Consider the following 27,499-nt stretch of genomic DNA (forward strand, 5'->3'; position numbering starts at 1 on the left):
TTAAGATCTGTACTGTAGATCATTAAAATATACCCTAGTGCATTAATTTAAGACCCTTGTAGTACCCTTGTTTTTCCTGAGTCTTAACTTTGAAAATATGTACATTGTTAGTGAACTCAGCCCATTGTGATTTACAGAAGGTTATCGTTTACCAGATATCATGATTAAGTGGCTAAACAGGTTTACACTATAATTCCAGTGTAAATGGCAGTCCTTGAGTAAGGTACTGGGAAGCAATGCTGACATTGGCTATAGTGTTGAAAGAATAGTGACACATATTTGTCAATTAGCAACTGATGGAAAGCCCTGAAACCATTTCCAGTGGACCTTGTATCAATTCATGTATATATATATGATTGGTATAAAATAATAAATAAAATAATAATAATTTAAAAAAATGCCTGCCGGTAAATAAAAAAAAATAAAAAAAATCAGCAAGCCTTAAACCTTCATGATCTGCAAAGTAATGATCGACAAAGTACCTGTATTTACTACATTACAAACTTATACATTGCTTGCGCTGTTCAACCATTCCATTAAGCATATGACATAATCCACTAATACATTTAAAACAGACATCCTTATTGAAATATACAATATTACAATATAACAAAGAGTTTTATTTTGCTTGTATTATTTGTTTTTCAAAGCTTTGGGTATGTAAGAATATGATAGCAAACATTTAAACTTGTATGAATGTCTTTCTGAACTTCAACATTAATAATATACTCCAGGAGTGGCTAAAATCATGAAGCTGAGTAGAATAAAGTGAATTCATCATAAATAGTTTTAAGAAAAAGCAAAGGCCCAGCCTTAATATCTTTGGCAATTTACTGCTATCAAAGCGCAACTTTGCACGTGGAACGATGCTTTCAAATTCAAAGTTCAGCTTCTTTTAAAAATGTTTCACTACATATTTATAGTACAAAAATAATAGTCAAAACATAACATCAATTTAACATGAAAACTGAGATTGATATTACAACTCATAAACTGCAGTTGTTTATAATGGCAGTGAACACACTGCAGGGAACGCACGATTCATGTGTAATTGTTATATTGTTTTATATATACTGGTCACGGGAATCAGCTACTAAAATCATAATGATATCAGAAAACCCAAATTAACAATTAGGGATTACTTTTAATCTTCCAAAGCATTCTTGTTCTTTATAAAAAGAAAAAGCTGCTGTAACCCTAAACCGCTCCCAGAGTTATATAAACCTGTTTTAAAGCCAGATTTTAAAAACATGTGCAAGAATATGGAAAATGAAAGTAAGGACAGTCTTTGTCTAATTTAGTAGCCTGTTCTGCTGAGAAAATATACTGAGTATCTCAACTAAAGAGATGTTTACATTATGCCACGCCAACTGACATCAGTAGTACATTAAAAAGAGTCAATCATAGTTCAACTGTGGAATAATGATAAGACAGTAAACCAGGATCCAAAGGAATATAAGCAGGTAAATCCCTGGAGTGGTTCCATTACTGGGGTCTTCGGAATTCCTTGCTGCTTTAACTGCTGAGCTCTCCTGACCTTGGTATTCTCCACTGCAAACAATTCAATAATTGTTCAATAATAAGTACACGCACAGACGATGACATGTTTTGGTTTAAAGTTATAAACAGGACAAAGACCAAAACACTGCACAGCAATTTGAACTAGGAACTCGTGAGCTGTCAGTAAAATCTGGATGGCCAACTAATGGAAGAGTTATTGGTGATAACTTATGAGCCAATTGGGCTGGTTTAGTATACCTGTTTATAAGCATGCTATGCTGAACAAAAGATGGGTTGACTGAAGCATAAGGGGAGTGTTGCTGCCAACATCAGCTAATTCTAAATCTAATGTAACAAATGAGTAAGTGAACTAACTGTAGACCTTTATGAGATATTTAAGTAATGTAAGGTTTCCAAGTAGTTGCTGGTGGAGAAATTCAGCTTCCATGGAGAAACTAGGCAGGACACTGGGATCAATGTCCAGCAAGTACAGGCAACTCCTCATCCTAACCATTGCAAGTCTATGAAATCAGTACAAGCATCTAAAGCTCATAAAAACAACACATTCAATAAAATAATATAGTCATAAAGTTACCTGATATTAGAACTGATAAGATGGTCATTTTCACTTCCATTTTCCTTCATCTGGTTACTTGTTGTCTGGAAAAACAAAATATAAATAAAATCAATAACAATTCAATAACCACTCTGGGTTTTCAAAACAAGGATCTCCAAGCTTCCTGAATCCAGAAACGAACCCACAGTGCATGTGGCATATACACAAAGCATAACACAAACACTGATTTGCAAATCTTAGGTTATCTCTACTCACATCAGCATATACAGGCATAGATACAAGTAAAGCAATAATATACTGTGCCAGTTATTTGAATTGGTAAAACACTCCTGAACTTTTGTTGGTTTAGATACAGCAAAGATACAATTACATTGAAAAGGTCCTACTGGAAATGAAAACATGGCTTTGTTTTTAGCTTTAAATATGAACTACATACCTGTTTCCTATGGGACAACTTGGGGCAAATGTGGCTCTCGGTTATTGAGTCTTCAGAGTGTACATTGTTCCTCCTGTGTACAAACAAAATAGTTACCCTTTCTTCCAAACATAACATAACATCCACTTTCCCTCCATTTTATTTTCTAAACTTTTCTAATAACATCCCTGCGAACAAGAAGAAAAAAGAACCGTGGAAGAGATGTAATGTGTTTCTTGTCAAAAACTAGAGGGTTCTGTAACACTTTAACGCATCTGACTTTGGAGTAACCTTTTTAATTAAGCAGGACATGTTATACTGTACTACACGTCTCCTATGCCAGTTTACTGTACCTTATGATTTCTGTGTGCTCTGTGTTTTCCAAGTCATCATCACGTCCTTCTGTTAGAACTGAGATTCCACTCTTGCTATCAGATGACTCTCTGCCATCCTTGATATCATTGCATTCTTCACCCAAATCTGTTTCTTTGACTGTTGGCATCATGCCTTCAACCAGGTGCTCTACAACCTAACAGTAAATGTGCACACAGTAAAATTCCAATCAAAAACAAGACTGTCTTTGAATAATCAATAAAATTAGCAGTGGATATAGAAGCTAGACATTACAAATATTGTTTATGACTTGATCTGCAGTAGGTGCAATACCAAATTGCAAGAAACTTCAGAAATACTGTACACAGTGCAATGCACGTCTATATACAGTAGGATTTTCACTATTGCATTATCAAATAGCAAGCAATGGGGGATTCTACAATACTTCAGATGGTAACATGGGAACCAGTTGTCCATTTGTTATGGAATAACATCCAACTAATGCAAACTAAATACATTCTGTGACTACTAAAACATTACCTCAAGATTCCCCTTTATCTCTGGCTTTGCATTCAGCTGTACACTTTGCTCCTCCACACCCTCTTCAAGCACTAACTCCTCAACTTGTTCTTCGTGAGTATGTTCGGATGAAGAATTAAAAGAACTCTCTTGATCTACACCTTGGTCAGTTTTTGTTATAACCTGAGCAACAGAATAATTAAACATCACTGTGTTTTCTTCAACTTTAGTGGAATCCTCCAAATATTCCTGATTTCCTCCATTCATTTGATTCAATGTAGCAGAAGGTACAGCTTGCAATGTGTTACCTTGAAGCTCAGAGCATGGCTTTATATCTCTCTTAACATTAGAAACTACATCCCGTGATGAACTTGTAACCTGGAGATGTTCTGTACCTTCAGTGACTGGCGGGGAGAATGCTTCAATGATGTCTGTAATGGCCACATTGTAGTGAGGGTAGTAGACAAGATGTAAAGGTGTTACTGAAACAGGACTTTGACTTACACCCTGTGCTTGACTACCATTAATTGGACACAGTTCCTTATTAGAAGGCTCTTCAGAAGCAGGCTTACTTTCAAGTGCAATGGAATCAATCTTTTGCATTGCTTCTGGATTCTCTTCTGATGGTGCATCGTTGCATTTGGATGGTACTGTCAGTGCATTAGATCTGTGTTCTACTGTAGAGATCTCTTCTAAAGCATTGTGTGGTTCACTTTTTTCTAAAGCGGACTCTGACGTATTAGGTGCCTTTTTGACTGTGGCCACCTTCTCCTCTTCACCACAGAGTTCTGAGGACACCTCCTGGGCATTTTCTTGTTCAGGAAGATCCAAAATGTATTTGTAAGCATCTTCTTCCTCTGAAGGTAATTTAGATTTCACCTTAAAGCTAGCTTCAGATATTTCAGAAAAAGTACTCTCATCTATGAAAAGGTCTTCAAAAATGTAATCTTCCCTGGCATGTCCCTGTAATGGAGAGGTTCTACCAGGTTCCTCAGTATCTTTATCAGTTTCTACTAATTCCCCATTGATGAGCAACTCCCCTTTCTGAACAACTGGCAACTGACTACCATTCAACTGGCTGCGATTTTCGTTTTCCTGGATCTTTCCATCAAATTCTTCACTTACAAACTCATACAAAGAATCGGGTGTACCTCCGACAAAAGATCGTTGGGCAGAATTTGCACTTTGAACCACACAAGATACTCCCACTCTCAGTTCTAATGGCAGCTGTGGATAAGCAGTTGCCTCTGTGTGACTTGAGATGGAGTCTGAAGAGTCTTCTTCACTGTTCCAAGGCTGGTTATGTCTATCATTTAGAGTCTCGTACGCAGGAGGTGACATTTGTTCAGGCTTATCTCGTACAGAAGAAATGAAGATCTTTGGTGGGGGCTGTACCCAGTCATTTCTCACAACGTAAGGTTGATCTCCATTCTGATGAAGCCCATTTACTGGAGAATTATCCTTAACTGGAGAAACAGATTTTTCAATAATGTCTGATACTTCATCCTATAATATAAAAAATAACAACTATTACTAATATAGCACAAAAAAGGATAGATTGTGTGGGGAGATAGTAGTGTCCATTGCTTTATCTGTGATGAAGCTTCACAATGAGACTGTGGCAATCAATACTATATATATATATATATATATATATATATATATATATATATATATATATATATATATATATTTAGTTATCTTATTATTCATGGGGATTTTCATTCATTGTATGATACACTTTTTGCATACCTTACACACCCATATCCCCTTAACATGAAAATGTCTGTGTCTACAATTTACATGTGGGAACAAATTATGCAAGATAAAACAAGCATTAGTTTACTTACCTCCTCAAGCTCAGGAAAATGTTCAAGAAACAGAGAGACATAAGTCATAATGGACTGTTCATCAGGAGTAGCAATGGTAATATCTGTAAATTAATTTGTTTTGTTAGATGTGGCTTAAAACTTTTGTCACAAAACACAAAAGCTTGTTTACACAGAAGTTTCGTTGTGTAAAATTACATCTAATCTAAAACTGCAGGATTTTGTTTTGTTTTGTTTCTGCAGGTCTGAAGTACCAGTGACAGCATTGTACTGTGGTAATGGTGGATAATAAATATGTCATTATTTTTTGCAGTGGCTACTGGAATATGTTCATGAATTGGACTTTTGTATCTAATTCTGCTCATCTGTCATCCCAGCAAACATTGCATTGTGATATCAAATATAAGTATGCAGGCAAGTTGATTCTACAGCACTATTAGGTTGTTTTCCTATCTCTAAATTACTTTATTATAACACATGCCAATATAACAAACAAAAAGAGTAAAGCATTAAAGCAAAAAGACAGCCACCTTGTCAGTAATATGCAAACACAGCAATTCAATAGGTATCACAAGTGAATTGATAGCATATACCCCGATAGTGTATTGTTTTTGCAGTGTGCTGTAGTACAGGATGTATTTTTCCAAACATATTCAATAAGAGAATTACTCACCACAAAAGCCTTTGCACTCTAAAATAATTTCAGTATTTAAAAAATGTTTGGTTACTCTGTGTCATCTTGGTGAGAACACATTTGTGTGACGTTTATGTCTGCATTGTCTTTCAGCGGGGCTGTGTAGAATTCTAACAACAACTGCATCCTGTCGGTGGAGAATGGTAACAGCAGCTAAGCTTCTTACCTTCTGGTTCTAAAAGTCTAGGAATGCCCAGGTTATAGTATGCAATTCTGAAGGCATCCTCTAGGTTTTCCCCAGCAGTATTCTCCAGACCCTTCTTTATGTCTACCAAGCTGGGGTCAATTGCTTTAATAATGGCCAGGAAAGCTAGGCCACTCTTCCAACTTTTTCCAAAATCTTGAACAGCCACTCCATACCTTTAAAAGAAAAAAAACTCCTGTTTTATTTACTGTTTACTCTTAAAATATCCAACAAAGCCCCTGGCTGAAATATGTTTCTGAGTAATACAGTAGACACGGCCTAATGGGGATACTGATAATTGGGATTTCTGCTTAAATGGGATACAACTGTGGGAGGCGGTTCTTCCCAGTGCTATTTATGTCGTTTAATTGGGACGTCACTTCATTTAATTGGGATACACTATTTTCAAATGATGAACGGAGATCGGTTTTCAGAGCAAGACAGGTTCGCGCAGCACAGTGCAGTGACTAGGTCACTACGTGATTACACTGTGACTTGCGTAAATTGCGTAAACCACGCTGAACTCTTGAAGGAACTGGAGTCTCCTGTGGTTTCTCAGGTTGCTGTTGCAAAGGAAGTTGGCGTGTCAATACCACAGGCATCTCGCTTTGTGATATGACGTGATTTCATTATTTTTCATTTCATGAAGAAATAAAAACAGTGATTCAGCAAGTATTTAACGTTTAATCATAGTGTGATGTGATTTCATTCCTTTTCTTTTCATTTAGAAACAGAAATGTGTGAAATGCCTCTCGTTTAATTGGGACAGCTGCTTATTTGGGATATTTTTACTTATCCCGAGGCATCCAGAAAAAAGCTGCGCCGACTGTAATACTGTAGTCTCAAAACAATACTGACAAGACACCCAGCTGTTTAACTTACACCAATAAATAACTTTACAGATTACCCCCTAACTCTCCAAGCATAACTACCGTCCTGTTGTTAAATGGTAGTGGCAGCAGGGTAAAAAAGACAATTCTTACTTCCTTGTGCGTCTCTGTACCCATTGCAGAAGTGTCTTAATGGCTGTCCTTTGACCCTTCAGTGAAACTGACAAGAGCCTTTCCTCAGTTGGTGTGCTGGGGTGTGATGTATCTGAATCTGTGCTGTTCTGCAGAGAGGAGAGGCTTGAGGAAGACAAAACTCTATTCTTGATATTTCCTGTCAGTTCTTTGATCTGGAAAAGAATAATAAAACAGGGGAAAAAATGTGTTAAATGTCTAAATACCCCCTTAAAATCTCCCCTCAGATAATGCAGAAGGAGGGGAAAAAAAGGATTTTACTTGGCTCTGTTTTAGTTCCTGACTGTGCTGCTTTGTTTCGTCTGCTGGGGATTAACTCTGCAACTGGGCCAAAGCAAACGTACACAGCCTTTTTAACTAGAAACGGAATCAGTAAGTGCTGGATGATCTTTCATGGCCAGATGGAATCACTAATCACGTGAAAGTGTAGAAGCTGCAGATTAGTCTTGTAATTGAAAAGGTATGTACTGTAGACGCTTCCACTGTATTTGTGACCTTATCTAGTGGCATCAGAGCTATGCTTAAGCACTATGCTTTCATGTAAATCCTCTGCACTATAGTACCAGGAGATCAAATCTCAGCTGCGGACTGCAGCTTATGATGAGAGTGTGGCATGGTTCCAGAATGCCATCATGTTGGATTTGGACCCTTTTACTATGCTAGTGTTTTATCATACAAGATTAGCAGCCTGGGAGTCCCAAAGAGTTCTATTATTCAAATCACCCTCCAGCTGAAGAGACCATCCATCACTTTCATTTCGCTCAGAGTAACCCTTCATATGAGGCTGTTCTTCCTGACTGAAAGCTGTTCATTATATACTTTGTGTGCAATAAAACAATTGCATTAATCTTTTATAAAAAAGCTATGTAACACTGTATCAGTCTTAATGCGATGCATAACGTCATAGCCGTTCATATGAGCCATTCATTTTTCCAAAGTTAAGCATAAAAATATACATTACCTGAAAGAAAAGAATAATGTTCCATATCAATCCAAGAACAATGGAGGAATTGCCATCTGCAACATCAGCAGCATCGATGCTGACCAACTTTACCTAAACAGGTTAATTGGAATTGATGTTATATCCAAATACATTTTGCAACATACTGTAATAGTTTTGGCTTTCAACTTCACAACACATTTAAGAAGTTTGCTACATCTCTAGACCCACAAGGCACAATTAAGAAATGTACCAAAATGGGCGCTATTCTACTATACATTTGAGTAATTTTACTTATTGGTACTTACATGTCTTTCCTCCAAAAACTTCAAGACCTTTGCAATATTGTTGAGCCGAAAAATGCGATGCAACGATGGTTTGAATTCATGAAGCTGGAAGACATCAACAACATATATTTGAAAATGGCACCAAAAAAAGCATTGAAAATCAGTTCCTACGTTCAAATTCAAAAGTATTTCTTTAACCAGGATAACGAGCTGGAAATGCGCATCATTTTTAAATGAGTTCTAACAAGGTGATGAGTCACAGAAGTTACAGTATTAAAAGAAAGTTCATTCATTAAACTCAACACATTACAATGTACAGACCGCAAAGTATAGCATTAACAATGTATACAGTACAGGTAGTAGCCATGATAGAGGACTATATAAATACCTCAATAGGTCCAGACAGCCCATATGGTCCAAGAGGAATCAAAATATGTCTGATAAAAAAATTACAAAATTCTACTTACCAACTTACAGCCTGAGAGCTCCTCCAGCAGTATCATCAGGATCTTCCCATCCTGGACGTCCTGAAATAAATCTGTCACTTCCAAAGGAGGTTTGCACTAAAGAGAAGAGGAAGCCCTTTTTATTATCATTTTATAATACATGTCATGATTTCCTAATACAGTATTTGACTGGTAAAGTATACATTGTAAACTGGTGCATATTGAATACTATATATTAAATGTACCATGTAAACCGTAATACTCAGAGTAGTGTTTATAAAAAAAGGTAAGAAAACATGTAGTCATCAATTAGTATTTATTCCTAGTTAATATCTCCATCTTTTACCGCAATTCTGATCAATATATAATTTGTTACATTGAATGAGGGGAAATATGAGGACAAATGTTCCTTTGACTAAACATTTGACAGCATTTCAGAAAAACATGCCTTGCACAGGTGCAACCGAGAGTGCAAGCTGTGTAACATGACAAGAGCGCTAATAATCTCCTTGCAAACAAAACACATCCTGTGATGTACATTTTCTACAGGCCTCACACTGAGAAAAAGATGGTTAAAAAAATATATATGTTTTTTTCAAAGGTAAGGTAAGTATAGCCTTTGGAACACACTTTAACAGGGCCTGATGGTACTCACTTTCTCTAAATGCAAATTGATCCACCTTGTAAATGTCCTCTTCTGAACGGTTTCTCTTTCAACTGTAAGATAATACAAATGTAAGTTGCATTGCAATGAATTATATATGGTGTTCTAGGGTTCGTACATTTAACTACTCTTGCTCCCTCCTTATGTAATGGCAATTCCCAATTTTCATGAATATAAAACCAGCCCCCCAAGTACCCAATACGTTTACATAAGAAATCCAGCAAACGTGGTGATTGATGCACTTGCTATAATCCACTTGATGTCATATAAATACATCCATTCTCCCCAGTTTCAACGATAATACTTATGCACCATCTGTGACAATTTATATGTGCGATCTGTTCTGCAAGGCACAAAACAAATACAAAATGTACCAAGCCAACTCTTTCTTCTGACCATTGAATATAAAGATGAGTCACCATTAAGACACCTTGTGAGTCATTTCCATTTAAAGTCAATGTGAAGATTTTAATCAGTTACAACAGTGGTCAGAACAGAGAGATTTTACCAAAAACCAATACCAATATTACAGTATATCTATAATATAGAAACAGCTCTCACCTTGGTTATATACTGCAGTAAGTGATTACATCACAACAGTGGAGTGAAGCTGGGAGCCTGCTCAAAGGATAAGCCAATATTTTCTAGCCAAAAAGTGAAACCCTCAACTAGACCTGTTTTGTCCCTCTAATCCCAGAAGGTACTCAAAGTATCATCAGATTAGTGGATATACTATCAATTCAGTGTAAAGTTAATGTAGTATATAGTTAGTCACATGATCTGGAAGTTTTCAGTTCCAAAAGATATCTCTCATTTTAAACAATATGTAAGTAAATGAGTCTAAGATGTATACTTCAAACCATTAAGGGATTATTATCTACAGTATAAGCACCAACACACTGTGTAAAAGCTTAGGACTTCCTAACACATATACCATTACAAATAAGCGACAGAAAACCAGAACCTTTGTACCTCCACAGCCCATAAAACAAATACATATGGCATTTGTTTCAGTGTAGCATGGACTGTACCCCAAATCCATTGTGCTACCTTTCAATTATTTAACAAGAATAGACTTAACTGACTAGTAAGCAAACACACAGTAAAACATTAGCCCGAGTGGTAGTCTGACTACAAATCAAACCCCATCAATAAGGACTCAGGAAAGGACCCCTCCCAACTACTGTGATTAGCAATTCATGACTCATATTACATATTCATTTTTTACGTTTACTGTGTGCTTTAATTGGCCATTTATTCTACTCAAGTGTTCTTCACCTGTCTTAAACCCAGTTTACCAATAGATCCTTAAAACAGACCTGTGGCAAAGTGGTTGCAGTGCGCAGGTGTACAGGTGATACAGTGCTCAAGAGAACAACAAAGGTACGGGTGAAATGATGGTTTATTTTTGTAATCCAAATGCGTATTGCTCAGTAAAACCACAGGGTTCAGTCCCGAAACAATAAACATGGTCTTTACTACACACACACTATACAAACATGGTCACCAGTCCAATGTGAGTGCTGTAGTGCTCGTGATGCAAATACAATTTATCATGATACAAGTGCAGTGATGTCCGTGTTCTGTGCTGGCCTCTGGCAACAGCTCCGGATCGTGTTAACCGTCTAATAACAACAAACAAGTACAATTAGACACGACAAAACAAACAAAACACTCACGATTCACAATACGGTTCTCCTTCCGTCATAGGATATGTTTAGCATTTGGTGTATGCAGTTTTGACAGACAAAAGGGTTATTCAATGATGTAAATAGTCATTAGGATGGCTCCACTAACAATTAAATACTGTACAGTATACTTATAAGTACTATCACTTACTAACCATGATGATAAAAACAGTACATGCTGAATTTTGCATGGTCTTTCAGCTAGAACTACTCAGTAATCCTGTTTGTACAATGCTGCAAGTGTTTTTTTTCTAAGGCAGACAATTTCAGGTCTGGCTGTGTGCATATCATGTGAGGTTAATTTGTTTGAAATGCAAAGAGTGGCAGACCGTAGCTGAAGGTTTGTACTGTACCTGAGCAAACACATACCACTGAGATACACCATGGGGTTTAACTGAGCTGGAAAATAGTCCTTTTGCCATTTATTGCAGCAATGCTAGTGTTGTCAATTATACATTACCTTCTATAAAGCAACACGTTTCTTCATTTCTCTTCCACAAACACATGCCTGTGACCTACTTTTAGAGATGAATTTTACCAGGGCTGAAAAGGGAATGCCTATTTGTTTTAGCAGGTGCCATAGAATTACAAAACAAATCCAGAATTTTGTGACAGAACCCAAAGATGGCCCCTGTGTTAACGTGTGTTACCAGCATGTAGCCACACATCATACTGGGCTAGCATGTTAAAGGTTGAACTTTGTAGGGAAGCCCTGTCACAAAAATACAATACAGTGTTCTGCTCAAACATCACACTAACACTGTTATACTCTTAGTAAAGCCTTTTGCAGCCTTTTTTATCCTGCATTTTCAGACCCTCTACTACAGTATAGCAACCTATCTCTCCCATCGTTTTTTTGACAACACTTATTCTGTGCAATAACATGTTTAGACAGAGATGGAGTGCAGTTCGACTCCCAGCTGAAAGCTGGTTGTTATAGAAACAAGGATTGTTACAGTATATAAATAACTTACTGCAAAAGGTGTTAGGTTTCAACAAAATAATGCAAGAACAGGATTTCCTGTTTTTTTTGTTACTAAATAAATGAAATCCTTTTCATTTAATAAAACATACCACTATCCACGACCACTATCATTAGTTCATCATTAAACAGTACTGCTTTCACAGGTAGCAACATGACTGCATAGTTGTTTTCTGTTGTTTTTGATACTCAGTATTCCTGATTGGGAAACACCTTCCATTTAAGCACCGCACTTTCACAATTCATCAATTCATTATTTAATTATCCTTTTTTGTGAGCAATTTTTATTCATTTACAAAGCTTCAAATATACAAGATGTAAGAATGATAACCTGCATTGTAACTGTTTTATGGTTTGTTTATACATTCATAAACAGCAATCCACAGGCCTCAAACTGTGAATGTCCAAACAAATTGGTGCTGGTTCAATTTGGCATCCAGTATAGTATTATAGTATGTTGACAGTGAGGGATTTCTATGCCCATTCCAAACAGTCATTTATTATCAAAATCTGTGTTTTGTTTTGTTTTTTGTTTTAATAAAAAGGACATACAAACCATACCAAGAGAAAATATTGAACTGAACAGTGGGACTCTGTAACGATTACTGTATGCTCACAGATCCATCAATAGTCATCGGGTGTGTTTGTGGGGCGATTTGGGGGAACTGCTGGGTAATTTTTAGATCAATCCAACAAAGCATTTAGAAGTTATAAGCCTCACAAGCTTTCATAGAAAACAATACCCAAACGTCCAAATGCATGAAGCTTGCCTCCTAATTACACTATCCATCTTATGCCTGATCTCCTCCAAATTAAAGAAACATTTGTGATCATGCATTTTATACTCTCCCGTCTATTGTATTGTGCACAACAATCCTGAAAAGAAATAAGGCCTATATTGATATGGTTTCCATTGTATTTTTTAACAGTTGCAGACTTGGGATGCAAGAAAGTCCATGTATCCCACCAAAGCTTCCTCCGAGAAAGGATTCAGGATAGAGACTGGCAGCAGGGCTCTTTAACACAATGTTACCACTGTGCCATGTATGCATTTCAGACAGATATACTAGATTCCAGGCTGCCACTACCTTTTGATTTTCTTTTTAATAATTAGTAATAAAGCATGGAAATGTGAACTGTGATCTATTGTTATGGTTTTACACCTCTATTTTCATCAATTGCAAACACATTCTAAAGCAATATATATGAGTTATAAGGACTTTAGTCCCCTCGCCTCTTTCCTATTCCTGTTTTTATGTCTGACTTCATTAATCAATGTAATTAAATATCACATGGGATCTTAGTTTGACTGATCAAGTTTTTTTAATGAATGTGATTGTCAAGCATTAAGTCAAGCAGTGGGCATCTAGGAGTTTTGCAGCCCTTTGCAGAACTGTCAATCCTCCTCCAAACCTGAAACCGAATGTCCAGGATTTCAAGAGCCGTCATGGGTCAACTGTCAGAAGCATTTATTTAAAACTATACTGAGCAAAAATAAGCACAAAGAATGTCATTCAGCTGTAACTGTATATACCCCCAGGCCAGTGTAGGATAATTTAATCTTATTCTCTTTTTGGGCATCCCATCAAAACCTCCTTAATGAGTCCATTTCTGTGTTTATCTAATATGAGTTTGATTTAGGTTGAGCTCATTTGTCTAGAGGTAAAATTAAAATAGCATGTGTTACATTGGGACAATTCATCATATGCATTAACAACAAAGGGGTCATTATAAAAAAAGATATACATAACATTATTAAATATATCGCCTTTTTTACCAACAGAAACCACTGAGTTACAAACTGTCAGGTTTCTTTACCCAGTCTGTGATTTACTAAATTGTAAAGCAGAATGCAAACAGTATACTGTACCTTTTTCTACAGTTTCAGTTTGAGTGACAGTACGTGTTAATATAGGAGAAAGTGCTTAGTGTTTAAATTCTAATAGTGTTTTCAGTTTAAAACATTATCCTAACATTTTATAGATTTTGATTTGTATCAGCCAGAAAAAAAATTGAACAAATTAAATTGAACTTTTATGTATTATTTTGGGGTCAGTCATATGGAAATGAGGACAGTACTGGGCCACAGTTGCAACAACATACCTCCATTTTAAATTACAGACATATGCAGTCCTGTAAATAATTAAATGACAGAAATCTGCCCATGGCCCATAGCTACTTAAAACGCCACAATAAGTTAATAAGTGTCTAAGTGTTGACTAAAAGATGGAACCTAAAAAGGGAAAAGGGATGAACTTTTGCTCAGAGAGGGCAAAATGGCATTAGTTAAACCTATACTGCCTCATGTGTTCGGCTTCAAATGCAACTCAATTGCATTGCTTGAGGAATACATAACAATTTGCATTTATGAAAATGATAGGAAAATGGATATGATGTTATGCCTTCCTTGTTTCTGCTGTGCCACTCTTGCAAGCTCCAAATGGCAATAGCTTGGGAACTGCACCTTGTCTCTGCCACCCTGTCTCAAACTGGTTTCAAATAAGATGCTACTAGTAGACTTGCAGTAAGCATGGAGTCAATTCTCAAAAAATTCTCATTTTAGGTCCAATCAACAGGTGAAAAGAAACAAAGCCACCATACAAAATGGCCCATGATAAACAGATCTGTGTCCTCACCTCACTGTATCATTGAATGGCTCTCGCAAGCCTTTTTTTTCTATCCAAGTAAATATTTCTTACAGCTGTTGGATAATAAAGACAGACAGGGATAAAATACCTACATGTTATCTTGAACATTGTGGTCATGATCTGGATTAGTTTTGCTCGCTAATCAATAAATCAAAACTGTACCAGTTATTTGAATACCAGTGCTATAGCAGCATTTTTTTTCTCTAAATGGTTGTTATGAAGCCCAATGTGGCCAGTAAAAACAAAAATCCTCAAGAAAAATCTTTATTCGTAGTAAGTTTAAAAATGTGTCATTTGTAACATTGTTCATCTGCTAGTTCCTTCCTACCCCATTAAAAACTGACAACAAAAAAACCTCATAAGCAATAAACAGTGTTTTGAAAGCCCAAACTAACAAGGGTTTAGAGTCTTGTAGTATCAATGTATAACCATACAGAAGCTTCTGCTGTTGTCTGGCACTGATATTATAAATGGGATTTAGCTACAAATGTACAGAACTGTCATTAGGTTTCATTAAGAGCCTGAGGCTGTTCATGTTGTGTAGACTGACAGGATGGAGCATTTACAGATCTGGTCATTCCTGTTCTTCATATGTTATCCATTACCCACCACTACAAAGGAATCTAATGTTTAGAAAAAATGGATACTAGGTTAGTTGTGTTATTTCTATTTTCGGTGTCATTTCTGGTACAGTGACATGATACATAGTACTGTAATGGTACTGGTAGTTATTTTTTTACCATGGTAAATTTGCATTTCTAGTTTTCTTATTCTTTTCCGATGGTGATACTATGCATTTACCATAGTTTTTAATATGCTTTTACCATACCTATCTGCGGGTTACCTATGCTTTACCATGTTTTCAATATGTTTAATTACATTTTGCTTTTACTATGGTTAACTTTTACAGTATAAGGGTAGACATGGAATGGGCTTATCAGCTTTCAAATGCAGGAGCCTGGTTTACCCTGGGAATCAGCACAGACTAATGGCTTTTTAATAGCTTAAGAGCCCTATTTTGAACTAAGTGCAAAAGCAAGTTCAAATGGGAATATAATCATGTTACCAGTATGAAACTAATCAGCGACTCAGAATTATAATGTAACTGCTCCTTCCTGCCAGTTTTATACCCGTAGCAATCAAAACGTATGAATTAATAACATCTATCTTGTGTAATCTTTTGTAGCTATCAAGCCTAACACATGGTTGTTATGTGACCTAACTTAACCTTCACTCTGCTAACAACCTCCAAAAGTAAACAGCATTTGTTTTCAAAGCTTCCCTTAACAAACAAGCCTCTCTAGACTAGAGCTGCTACGATTAAATCGAAAATTCCATTCCTCATTACATACATCGAGATAAATACTGACTGACTGACAGTCTGTCTGACACCAGACTCCACCCACAGCTGCACTGATAGGGAATAACAATCCTGTTTTTAGCTTCATAACAATATTGTTTGTACCGTAAAAAAAGGAATGCATGGTAGTAAAATCTAAAGCCCGCTATGCAATACCTATACCTAATTAAAGCCTATTAGCAGTTGCTTACTTGTGAGAAATGCCTATGCCCCTAGACATACTTCCACTATTTGCTCTGAAATTGTTTTTTTAAATGATCACAGATGCAGAGTAATACGCAGTCCAAATAAATCCTTCCCAATTAATCCATACCTTTAAATACTCATAAATGGAAAGATACAACTATAAGAAGTCTTATTTTATGTCTGACATTATCAGTTTCTTCGTCATTAACTGTCTCACGTCACATACTGTATCATCACTTTTCTTCTCTTGTTTATCTATGTATGCCTAGTATTTGTTTTCAGGTAGCAGTTGGGCTTCCCTAAAATGTTCTCATGGTCTCGGGTAAAGAAATAAGCAAAAGAAATAAAAAGCAACACAGCTCCACGCTCATTACACACAAACTATGCTGAAAGCAGCAAGCACTCATGCACTCAGGAGGAGTATCCCTTAATATCGCTAAGCAACACCTAAGAACCTTTTTTTTTAGACATAATATCCTTGAGTGTCTGAAATTCAGTGGTTGTAGTCTCTGCGTAACCTGCCCATTTGTTTACATTTGTGTGAGTAACTGAATGAATCATTTCCTGATAAACACTGGAGGTTTTTTTCTGATAACCAGAATTTTTTTTTATTTTTTTATTTCATATGAAAGTATTTTGAGGAGTTAATTGTTCCATTGCAGAAGACTGCCACAACACACTACTGATTTTTATTTCAGTAGTGTATGTACGAGTTGAAAATAATAATAATAATAATAATAATAATAATAATAATAATAATAATAATAATAATAATAACATATAGACTTAGTAGACTTTCCAGTGTTGGTCTGTTAACAAAATGACAGATACTTGCCACTTTAGATTACACAGTGTACATAACACAGTTGATTGAATAGCAAGTCAGAGTTCTTTTAGCAGGCTCAAGAGAACAGAGTAATTGCTATGTCATTGTGTTTTGGTGTACTCTGGTGACACCAGCACCACCTGAAACCACTGCAAGATCTACATGCAGTCGCACTCAATCACAATACAAGGTGAATATGTCAGGCAGCATCCATCACATGTGGCCACCTAGTGTCAATTACACAAGTCCCCTGACCTGTCAGGCAGCTTGAGCAGATTCCTCCTTTAGTCAGAATCCTACATGAAGGAAAAGTCTGAAGGAGCATGTCTTTGAAGCACCCCAAATGACAGCTCCACTGGTCATCAAAGAAACAGTGTTCTCATTTGAAAACCAGGCCAGATTTACTTATTGTTCTGATACGGAACTGGCAGAAGTTCAAGTGGGAGAAAAGTAATAGCCCATTCAAACATGTTTGTTCAGTTTAGTTTGCTAAGCCAGGCAGTCAAAACAGTTCTGTTCTGTGATGAAAAACAGAGGTCTGTGCTAGTGGTCAGACTGACAAGACAGCTGGACAAGGCCAGCAACAGAAGGCTGAGGCCATTTATAGCCTGTAGTTAAGTTTAAATAACAATAAATACCCCCAACCATCATAACCTAGCTTTCAGGTCTGATTATAGTGCAGAGAAGCAATGAATATACTAGATGCAGTTCCAATACTATGCATCTGAATCCTCTTGCTATGTTATTTTTTGACCTGGTACATAAGTCTCCTTGTCTGTACTATTAAGAGTCAAGCATCTAACATTGTCTTTAATGGAAATGGATAATAATAACCACCAACTTAGTCATAACATCTGTTTCTAAAATTCTGTTAACACCAGCCTGCTATTTTTATTATATAAAAATATTTTGGGGTTATCGAAATTTGAACTGACATAAATTAATAATCTTTGGGACTCAGAAGTGTTTATAAAGCTCAGTTTTGACAGATACTGATTGTGTAACAGCCATGATTTATAAAACTACACCAGCCACCAATGCACACAGTCTGAATCCCAATGAGCTTTGTTGCTTTTAAGAGCTTGTGTGGGAACATACTGGAATGGAATTCCTGAAATCGTATGCCAGAGAAAACCCACTTTTTTTAAATGAAAAGATGTTTTTTTTTTTTCTTAAGGCCTGCACAGAACATTACTACCCATTAATAAAGGCATACTAAAAAGTCAGGATTTTTTTTTAATGAAAATTATATTATCCTTTAAATGGTTAAATCACATCACTCCAAACAATTTTTACTGCATAATTTAAGAGCTGAGCGCTTTTAACCATCACTTGAAGTACGCAACGCAATGCATAAAATATTTAATTACATTTTAACTCATTGGTTCCCTTTTTTCATTCTCTACAACTGAATTACAGTATATATCATTTTTAAATGATACTCTGTGAAATGGCTTTGACGTACTTATTTATCCAATAACAGGATTAATTTTATGACTGTATAAAATAGCATCCACATGATAGTAATGCAATAAAGCTGTACAGAATAAATAGCAATAAAACACTCACTGGTAGAATATGTATTAATACTAAAAGAACCTTAGTAAGATTCTTTGAGTTTTGACTTGAAATCTTTTTCAAAGTCTTAAGAAAATATAATATCAAAGAACATATAGTGTTAAAATGTATTTATAGGTTATGCAATCGCTTATGTATCCTATACGATTACATTTCTCTGTGAATTTAAAGGATTCACCTCAAGCTAACATATTCCCTAATCTCCTACTTCAAACCCAATCATGTCATGGGTTCAGTCTTTCATTTCCATGTATGAATGAGGGAAAACCACAAGCCAGGTGTGTTTTAATTATATTACAAACTAAAGAGGTAGCAACCTTCCTGGGGTTAGGTTTACGCTACACACAGGTAACCTTTCTAGTTACATACACCATTTCAAACGTTAAATCACTCAAGGGCTGGTCAGGGGGACTCTAATGCTCTCCCCTAATGCAACATCCCAGGCAAGAGAAGAAAGAAAGCAGGATTTGTTTACGACTGCAGTTCTAGAATTATCACACTTTTAAAAATTCTAAATACACATCTGTAAAGGTATTCTCATTCATATGTGGAAGTGCCAGATTGAACTCACATCGGGTTACTGCATGAGATTATGAAATAGCTTGGAAAAAAAATACTTAATACTGGGTTTTAGAAGCATTTAGTATGCCTACAGTGTCCTTGATCTCCAGATCTCAAAGCTTTTTTTTTTTTTTTAATTGTAAAAGAAATGTTAGGATTAGTTGGATTTCTGTATTTAATTTAAAATTGATCCAGCTGGCTATCATATGCACCCCCTCATGTGGAAGACCTTATGCAACTGTAGTATCTCACAATGCTGTCTGCAATCAAATATTTATGCACATTTAACATTGTTATTGCACCCACACCATCTCTGGGTTGTCTGGTATTATGCATGTTACATAGAATAACTGAGTATATTGTAGCAATCTCAGTTAACACAGGCAGGCGCATCACACAGGGCGAGGCAATCCACACACAGGCGATGGACGGGTGCGAACCCGGGACCTCTCGCACTAAAGCATTGCGCTGATACCGCTGTACAAAACAAGCCGGCGCCTTTGTAAGGAGCGTATCGCTTATGTCTCAATGTGTGATTACGTAACCTACCAGCCCTGCTGCTGCCTTCCCCCGTGTACGTAACAATATGTATTGAATGATTACTGTTTTTATATTACAGGTGTTACAGCATATTACTTCGTTATTGGATTCATACCAAACTTTTACTGTTTCATTTGCAAATGTGCAGGAGGCTGGACCACTGCTCTGAGATGCTCTGAGGTTAACTGCCCTAGATCAAAGAACTTCCAAAAAAATACCCAAGTGGAAAACCCACCTTTACAAAGCCGATCATCACATGTTGATAACACCACCCCCATTAGCATTAGAATTAGCATTAGCATTATCAGAAAGCTTGAATCCTCTAGGGCGCTCTCAGCCTTATTTGGCTTTAATAATGTTACAGTACTATTACATCCTGTAACATGTTGCGTCTCTATTGAGGCAGCATGGGTTCAAGCAGATCATGTTAAAAACAAAGTTAAATAATTAAAGGTAAACGTATAATCTGCGTTTGACACATTAACCATTGGTGAAGCCAAGTTGTGTGTGTGTGTGTGTTTTTTGTTTGTTTTTTCCCTCCTTAGTTAAATCAAGCAATTAGTATACATGTGGCTATTTTGATCTTCGGCTGTTACCCTCAAAACTGCTAGTTTCTACGGACCCGCGGTGTAACGCTCTACGTACGCCACTGTAGTTCCTTAAACGCAGGTTGTACTCCGTTGTAATTGGCGCTTCATTAGCCTAACGTCCATGCATCAAAAGGAGGCGGTCATTCGTTCAACTGAGGAATGTGCAGCAATACCCTTCCAAAATTCTGGCTGCCCAATCATGACCCTAACGCAACGTGTGTAAACTATTCAATCCCTGTCACACGGCTGCATCAGTATAACAACGTTTTAATGTTGGATGCTGCGACCAAAACAAAAACAGAAATATAACTAAAATGTATGCGTTACTGAATATGTGAGGTGAACACACTTCATACATCTATTATATAATTTTGCAGAGTTGAAGTCACCACGGTTAATGCAACGACATGATCTAACTTATTTAATACCGCATACATCCAGCCCCTGTACGTACACACACATTCACATAATACTTTTTACGGTTTTACCTACCTTGTAAATTCTGTACTCTGATGTCGCTGATCTGTCCGATTAGTTCCTCTCGTTCAAACCAATCATTCCATTCGTGCCCTGCCATTTCACTTAAAACTTACAGGAAGCTCTCGTGCAAAACTGACAAACTCCAGAAGAGAAGCAGCTTTGTGCGCGGCTTTATCTTTCGGGGTTTTACAAGGCAGCTTTAGAGAGCCATTGTTGTTAAAGTCGTATACTTTATCCGTGATTAGATGAGTTGCTTCAATGCTTTTCTGGAAGAGAGGATGGGTCTGAGCTGCGCATTGTGATTGTGAAGTTTTTATGTGACGTCGCTGGCAGCCACAACAGCTTCAGAGAGCGAAAGCTGCTGGGGATAAAGACACCTGGAGTATGTACAGAAAAAGAACCGCACGCCCACATAACAACCACCACCTTCCAGCTATAGTAACGAGGACTGGAGTCCAGGACACTAAAGCCAATGATCTGTATTTAGAAAATGGACTGAGCTCTACAGAGCTCTACTAACAAAATTACAGACATGGATGCTTTCCAGCATTTTACATGCAAAACAATAAGCTTTAACTGACTCGGGAGAATTGAAGTCCGTCTCTCCCGGTTTCTTTTAAAACAGTAAAATGCTTATGTGTTTTAGAAAGGCATTATAGTTTTTCACTATTCTTTAAATTAATTTTATGCCAATACACAGTGTACAGCAGAAAAAAAAAATAGTGTGCCCCAATGTTCGCTTTGAAGGGCCCTTGATTTAAGTGGAATTACAAGATCACAAAAAAGCATCACACATCACTGTAGTGTATAGAAACATGCATAATACAAACTCAATGCAGTTAACCCTTAAGAACCGAAAATCCAGACAGAACAGGGAATACGCGTAAACACATTTGAATTTGAGACAGGAAGGAGCATCTAACATTTTGTATACCTTTCATGCCCCAGGGGACGTTAAAATATTAGCATTGCAAAACCAGCTTCTTTATTTTTATTTCCATATATCTTTTTTTTTAATGAATGTTTTCTTGACTATTTTTTAATTGTTTTATGTATTTGTGTTTAACTAGAAGTTCAATTCACGCAGAAGCGTTAAAGGAGTTCTAACTAAGGTTATAAGATATATTTCATCATTAGTAGTGTTTTCTTCTGTTTTTGCTAAGAACCAAATAATATTTTAAAAGGCAACCAGTCATAATGGTAAGAAAGTCTGTTTGACAACTGGTTAGCACCCCTTATAAAACAAATATCTGCTGGTGAATGCAAACAAGTAATTTCTTGTTTCATAAATATAATGTTTTTCAAAGAACATAAATAAGGGCCAACTGGTAAAAGAGTGCTACAAATATTTCTTCATGGCTGCTGTCCAAATAAAGTATTATTCATTTATCTTCATGATAATGTACAATCTGCAGTAGAAAGCATCCTCCTTAGTTGTTTCTTGGTAATCTGTAGCAAAAATAATACTGTCACCTTTCCACTGAGGTAAATGTTTTGTGAATGTGGCCCAGCATACTGTATTCACATTCCTATCTCCACGGGTCCTGTCAGTTACGTTATGTGATGTTAAACATAAAATAATAATTAAAAAATGTATTACTTTGCAGGTTCAGGTTATCTATGCTGCTTGGGATATTTGCCTTTTTGTGTGTAAAGCTGCTGCTCTACAGCTAATATAAAATGAATAACACATGTTACAGGTATTATTGTTCAACCATCGCCTACTGTGTCTTTCAGTTCACAAAGAAACCCCATGTCAATCAAGCACAGTTAAACACCAGTCAATGCCAGTTTATAAACTGCTATTGGTGACTTGATGCCAGATGACATTGGTACCTCATTTAAGATCAAGAGGTAATTGCATACTGGTGTTGTAGGTATGAGGGCTGAATCTGCTCCTCCTATCCCTAAGGATGTTTTTGTTAAGAACAATACCACTAGTTTCTTAATAGATACGTTTTTTATTCACTCAGAACAATTTACATTTTAAATAGCCAGTAAAAATGTAAAATGCCTTTCAACATGAACTTTATTCTAGAATACCATTAAGGTCTTTTAAAACAAAATATGCAAGACAAGTTGCACAGTCTGCACAGTACAGTGCTGTGATAGATAGCTTTTGTTTTACCCCAGAGAAAACATAAGTTAACATACTGCATTCTGAAATTAATTTCATTTTCTGACTTCTCTCAATAACATATTTCCAAGCTGAATTACAGAATGCATGCATGAAATGTTCCCTGATCTTAACAGACCATTAATATTCATACTTTTCTAGATATAATGCCATATAACAAAAGGCAATTCAAGTGTATAGCTAGGAACTACATTTCAACATAAATTAGGGTTATACATACTGTAGATGTCAAAAAATCTATCACTAGCATGAATAGAAACCTTTCACTGAGACTCTGTAAACTGTGCCAAACATCAGCCTACGCAGATATTTGAAATGAGTTGAAACAATATGTTCTACACATATAGTTACAGAACTTAATGAAGCAAGCTTTTCAGTTCACTAATTGTGCATTAAAAATACAATATCTCTTTTGAGAGAGATTAAAGCAAATGATGAAGGAAGCTGGTTATATTATATGGCAAAAATTAGAAAATGTTAAAAAATTTCAAGTTGGCATTACATAGTAAGCATTTACATTAAAACTAAATTACCTTGTAGCGCTATGCATTTTTCATGGCCAGACTGAATGGTTGCAAATGTCATAAAAAGGTAAGGAAAAAAAAAACCCTTAAAGCAAAATGCTAAATATCCTTATACCATAGAGGTCCATTATATCCTTTGTTAAACGTAAGCATACATTCAATTGGAGTATCAGCTGTATCTCTATTATGAGCTGGTATATTTGTAGTTGCTAAGGCACATGGTATTCATCTGTTTCCTCAGCTGGAGGTAATTTAGGTCCTGCCAAGTCTATCATGTTGTCTAACTCGTGGCTCATCAGCAGCGTTCACAATTAAATCAAAATGAGATGTAACGAAAAGAAAACAAGAATAAAGAATCATTTGAAAAACTGCTGAGGCCCAATATGCACAAATCTCATTACACAGTTATATAACAAAATTATTATTATTATTATTATTATTATTATTATTATTATTATTATTATTATTATTATTTATTTCTTAGCAGACGCCCTTATCCAGGGCGACTTACAGTCGTAAACAAAAATACATTTCACAGTACAAGTAGTAATACATGAGACACTAGTTTAATTTCTATTTATTTTTTGTTTTAAAGGAGCTCCTTATAAAAGTGTATAGTGCAGAATGCTGGCCACTTGGTATTGCAGTGTATACAGAATATGTTTGTGTAGAAAACACTATACAGTGCCATTTATTATAATGGGCTATTACAATGTTATCATGTTTCAGTGTCTTTTCCGGAGGTTAAATGTGAAAGGTGCAGTATATGTAAAGAAAGCAATGGTATAGTTTTTGTTAAGTTGTCCTAAGCAAACCACCAAGGCATGCAGACGACAGTTAATGAAGAGCATTTGTTTGATTTTTTGCCTTCTACAATTATATATAGCTAAAAACATTGGGTCACTGCACTTTACCCACTCAGCATTTGAAGCATGCACAAGTGTTGCATAACTGAAGGTGTAGGTCAAACTCCATGCCCACAACAAACAACTGAGCAATATGACATTTTTCAGCAGTATTTTTTTTTTTAAAACCAAAATATATTTTTAAAAATCAACCTTTATTCTACCTCTACTCAAAGGTCAGACTATTTTCTGTTACTGTTCTTGATACATGTTTCCTTACATCTGTGATGGATCAGACTAAACCAGCTTGAGTTAAATGAAATCTGACTCTTATTTAATGTTTAATGTTAATGCAAGAATGGCTGAACCTATGCACCTTTAAGCAGGAGAGAAATCAATCTTTAATTGTGTTCAGTACACCCATATTTCACACCTATGCTTGTCAAAAATAGTGGATTTTCTATATATTTTTAGCATATAAAACATAATTCAGGTTCTTAATATTTGAGTACTCACCTGGCTGTTCTTACCTTTACAGTGGAAATGTATGGTACTCATTCTAAACAAAGGAAGGGGATAACTGCTCAGATGGCATCAAGCGATTTGCATCATTACTACATCAGGGCTGAATTGGGTTGTCAGTATACATTTCTAAGCTAAGTGATTCAGTAAATACCGACATGGCAAATACTCATAGCACTTGCATGTAAGTGCATGTACAAAAACAAATTATACACTGATCATTACCACCCAAAGTGTATATGCAATTGTTTGCCTTGTACCAGAAAGATGTATTGCTATTTAAAATGGCATTGAAATTATAACATTAAAAGTAATTACAAATTATAACATTAAAAGTAATTAAAAATTATAACATTAAACGTTCTTCCTAACGAAGTTGTTGTGAACTGTATTTGGCTTGTCACTATTAATAGGTTACTCTTGTTAGAAAAAAAAACTAATTCAAACAATTACAGTATGTCTAAATCATACATGAATTGAAACTGAAATGTATTATTTTTCTGTGTGCTGCCAGATTTATCTGTGTAGTGTGCACATAACTACTGTGTAAGCTAAAAATATCAGATTCAGATGACATGAACTGTACAAGGCATTGTGTCACATGACCTCATTGTTTTAATGCAATGCACCAAAAATGTACTAAAAGTGCACAGCCATGTAAGATGATGTTTTATTTTAATTGCATTGTTCTACATGCCATTAACAGTGACAGAAGAACTAGAATGGTCTATTGTTTTTATTATTATTACAGTAGCGGTCTCCAGTATACTTTATAGTAAAAGCAAGGGTCAAACAACAGCTTATCAACCACAAAATGGATATCAACAATAACGGCTCAATCATGCCCTTTATCTCCTTCTCATCACATCCAGATGTGCTTAAAGCCTTCCTGTATCGTTATCAGTTACATCTGTTATATGTTGCTCCCTGTTGACATGGACACATTGAAGATGAAAAATCAGAAAACTGTTTGATGACTCTGAGGTCCAAGCTGGAACATATGGGATCAGTAACTCTGTGATATTTGCTGGACCAAAGCATGTTGAGCTTTGTATGTCATCAATGCCTGTGGGTGTCAGCACATGGAAAGCAACATTCTGCTCTAACACATCTTTCAAGACCATCTGGGTGAGGAATGATATTCGTCTATGAGGCTGCAAAGACAAAATCTGCTTCACAAAGATGACTGTGTCCCCCAATACTATATATTATAATTGTTATATTATAGGTTGAATATTTATATATATATATATATATATATATATATATATATATATATATATATATATATAGTTTCTTTAAAAATATATACAACCAAATGTTAACATTTTGGAGATAGAAAAAAGACGATTGCCACATGTTGCCAGATCTTGGCGCTATAAAACCAGCAGTGAATCAATAAATGTAGGTTTATATTCTCAGCTATTCATGGTCAATGACATCCTAATAGTTGTGTTGAATATGGGTGCCACCAGCAGTACCAACGTGTATTTTCATTCATTTTAGGATCAGTCTTCCTGTTTTTAACAATGCACCAGTTCCAAATATTTGGCTTAAATAACTTTATTTGGCTTCCAGGCATCCAGCTTTCACAGATGTCTCAATCCCACATGCTTGGAGTCTCAGTGGCAGCTGCTATGCTATGCTATGCTTAAAGTACAAGCTATAACCTGCAGCTCCTCTGTGGACTGATGATATTTTACATGTTTGTTTATCTGTCCTAAAAGCAGTATCTGCAGCACACCATGGTAAAAGCACAGTGTTTATAATAGCAACATGCTCCAAATACAGGTCTAGAAGATGGCATAATCCAGACAAGAAATGCAAACAAATTATCATCTATTCAGATCGAAGTATAATTTGATGTTGATAAGTAAATCAGGAAATAAGTTACATTGTAACAATGCAATGCAATTGCCTTCTTCTGTTGGGACAGTAGCTACCTATAGATTTCCAGAAAGAAAAAAAAACGATCTGTTGACATCCCTGTAGGACAAGGTATTGCTTTATAAGACTATACATTACTCAGTTGCAGGAGGTCTGGTCATGTTCATGCATGACCAATGTCAGATCTCCAACTATATCTGCAATCCCTGATTTAGTTTTTTAAAATGAAAGAAATATATGGTCTATTTAATCTCATTATTTTAAACTACTTTACAAGTCATTTTTATATATTTAGCATATCATTTTATGTCCACTTTCATGTACCCATGGTCCAAAAATAAAAAAAAGGATATTTACTGATATTGATTGACTATACATAAACAAGATTTTTTGTTGTTGTTGAAAATGAATTAATATTCTCTTTAGCGCTTGTCAGTAGTAACATCTACACAAGCATAGACATAGATTTAAAATGTTAAAAATCATATGGCTGGGCCACATCTCAATGTGTTTTTATACTGAGATCAGTTTAACCTTCAGAGGAAACCTTTGTAATTCTATATCCCCCCGGTGGGAAAACATATACTGGCATTAATTAAGCAATATGTTGTCATGGTTACCTTTAAAAAGATTAAACATTTACTATATAAAAAATGAGCAAAGGGCAGGAGCAGCTATGTGCTGGACCATACTGTGGAAAGAATGAGCACTATTCATGGTCTCGCATAAGTAGAC

General features: G+C 35.9%; 1 protein-coding gene across 1 annotated transcript; it reads right to left on the reverse strand.

Annotated features, from left to right (window-relative positions):
• Positions 1-454: 454 nt before the first annotated feature.
• LOC117423520 (calmin-like) lies at positions 455-21,234 on the reverse strand. Its single transcript, XM_058991785.1, has 13 exons — positions 20,862-21,234; positions 9,402-9,463; positions 8,768-8,863; positions 8,322-8,405; positions 8,035-8,127; positions 7,035-7,228; positions 6,034-6,227; positions 5,195-5,277; positions 3,366-4,850; positions 2,846-3,021; positions 2,514-2,586; positions 2,096-2,160; positions 455-1,551 (listed from the first exon to the last, which is right to left on the reverse strand). Exons 1-13 carry the CDS (start codon positions 20,944-20,946, stop codon positions 1,398-1,400), a joined length of 2,844 nt encoding a protein of 947 aa, XP_058847768.1. The 5' UTR covers positions 20,947-21,234; the 3' UTR covers positions 455-1,397.
• Positions 21,235-27,499: the final 6,265 nt, after the last annotated feature.

This window comes from Acipenser ruthenus, chromosome 18, assembly GCF_902713425.1.
Source record: "Acipenser ruthenus chromosome 18, fAciRut3.2 maternal haplotype, whole genome shotgun sequence".
Taxonomy (NCBI): Eukaryota; Metazoa; Chordata; class Actinopteri; order Acipenseriformes; family Acipenseridae; genus Acipenser; species Acipenser ruthenus.

Bases quoted from the DNA above. Each gene is read 5' to 3' on its own strand.
- LOC117423520 (XM_058991785.1), bottom strand. From the start codon at position 20,946: ATGGCAGGGCACGAATGGAATGATTGGTTTGAACGAGAGGAACTAATC. The intron at 3,022-3,365 runs GTAATGTTTTAG...ATTTACTGTTAG, and splicing joins AGATAAAGGGGAATCTTGAG to GTTGTAGAGCACCTGGTTGA. The intron at 1,552-2,095 runs GTAACTTTATGA...AATTGTTTGCAG, and splicing joins CTTATCAGTTCTAATATCAG to TGGAGAATACCAAGGTCAGG.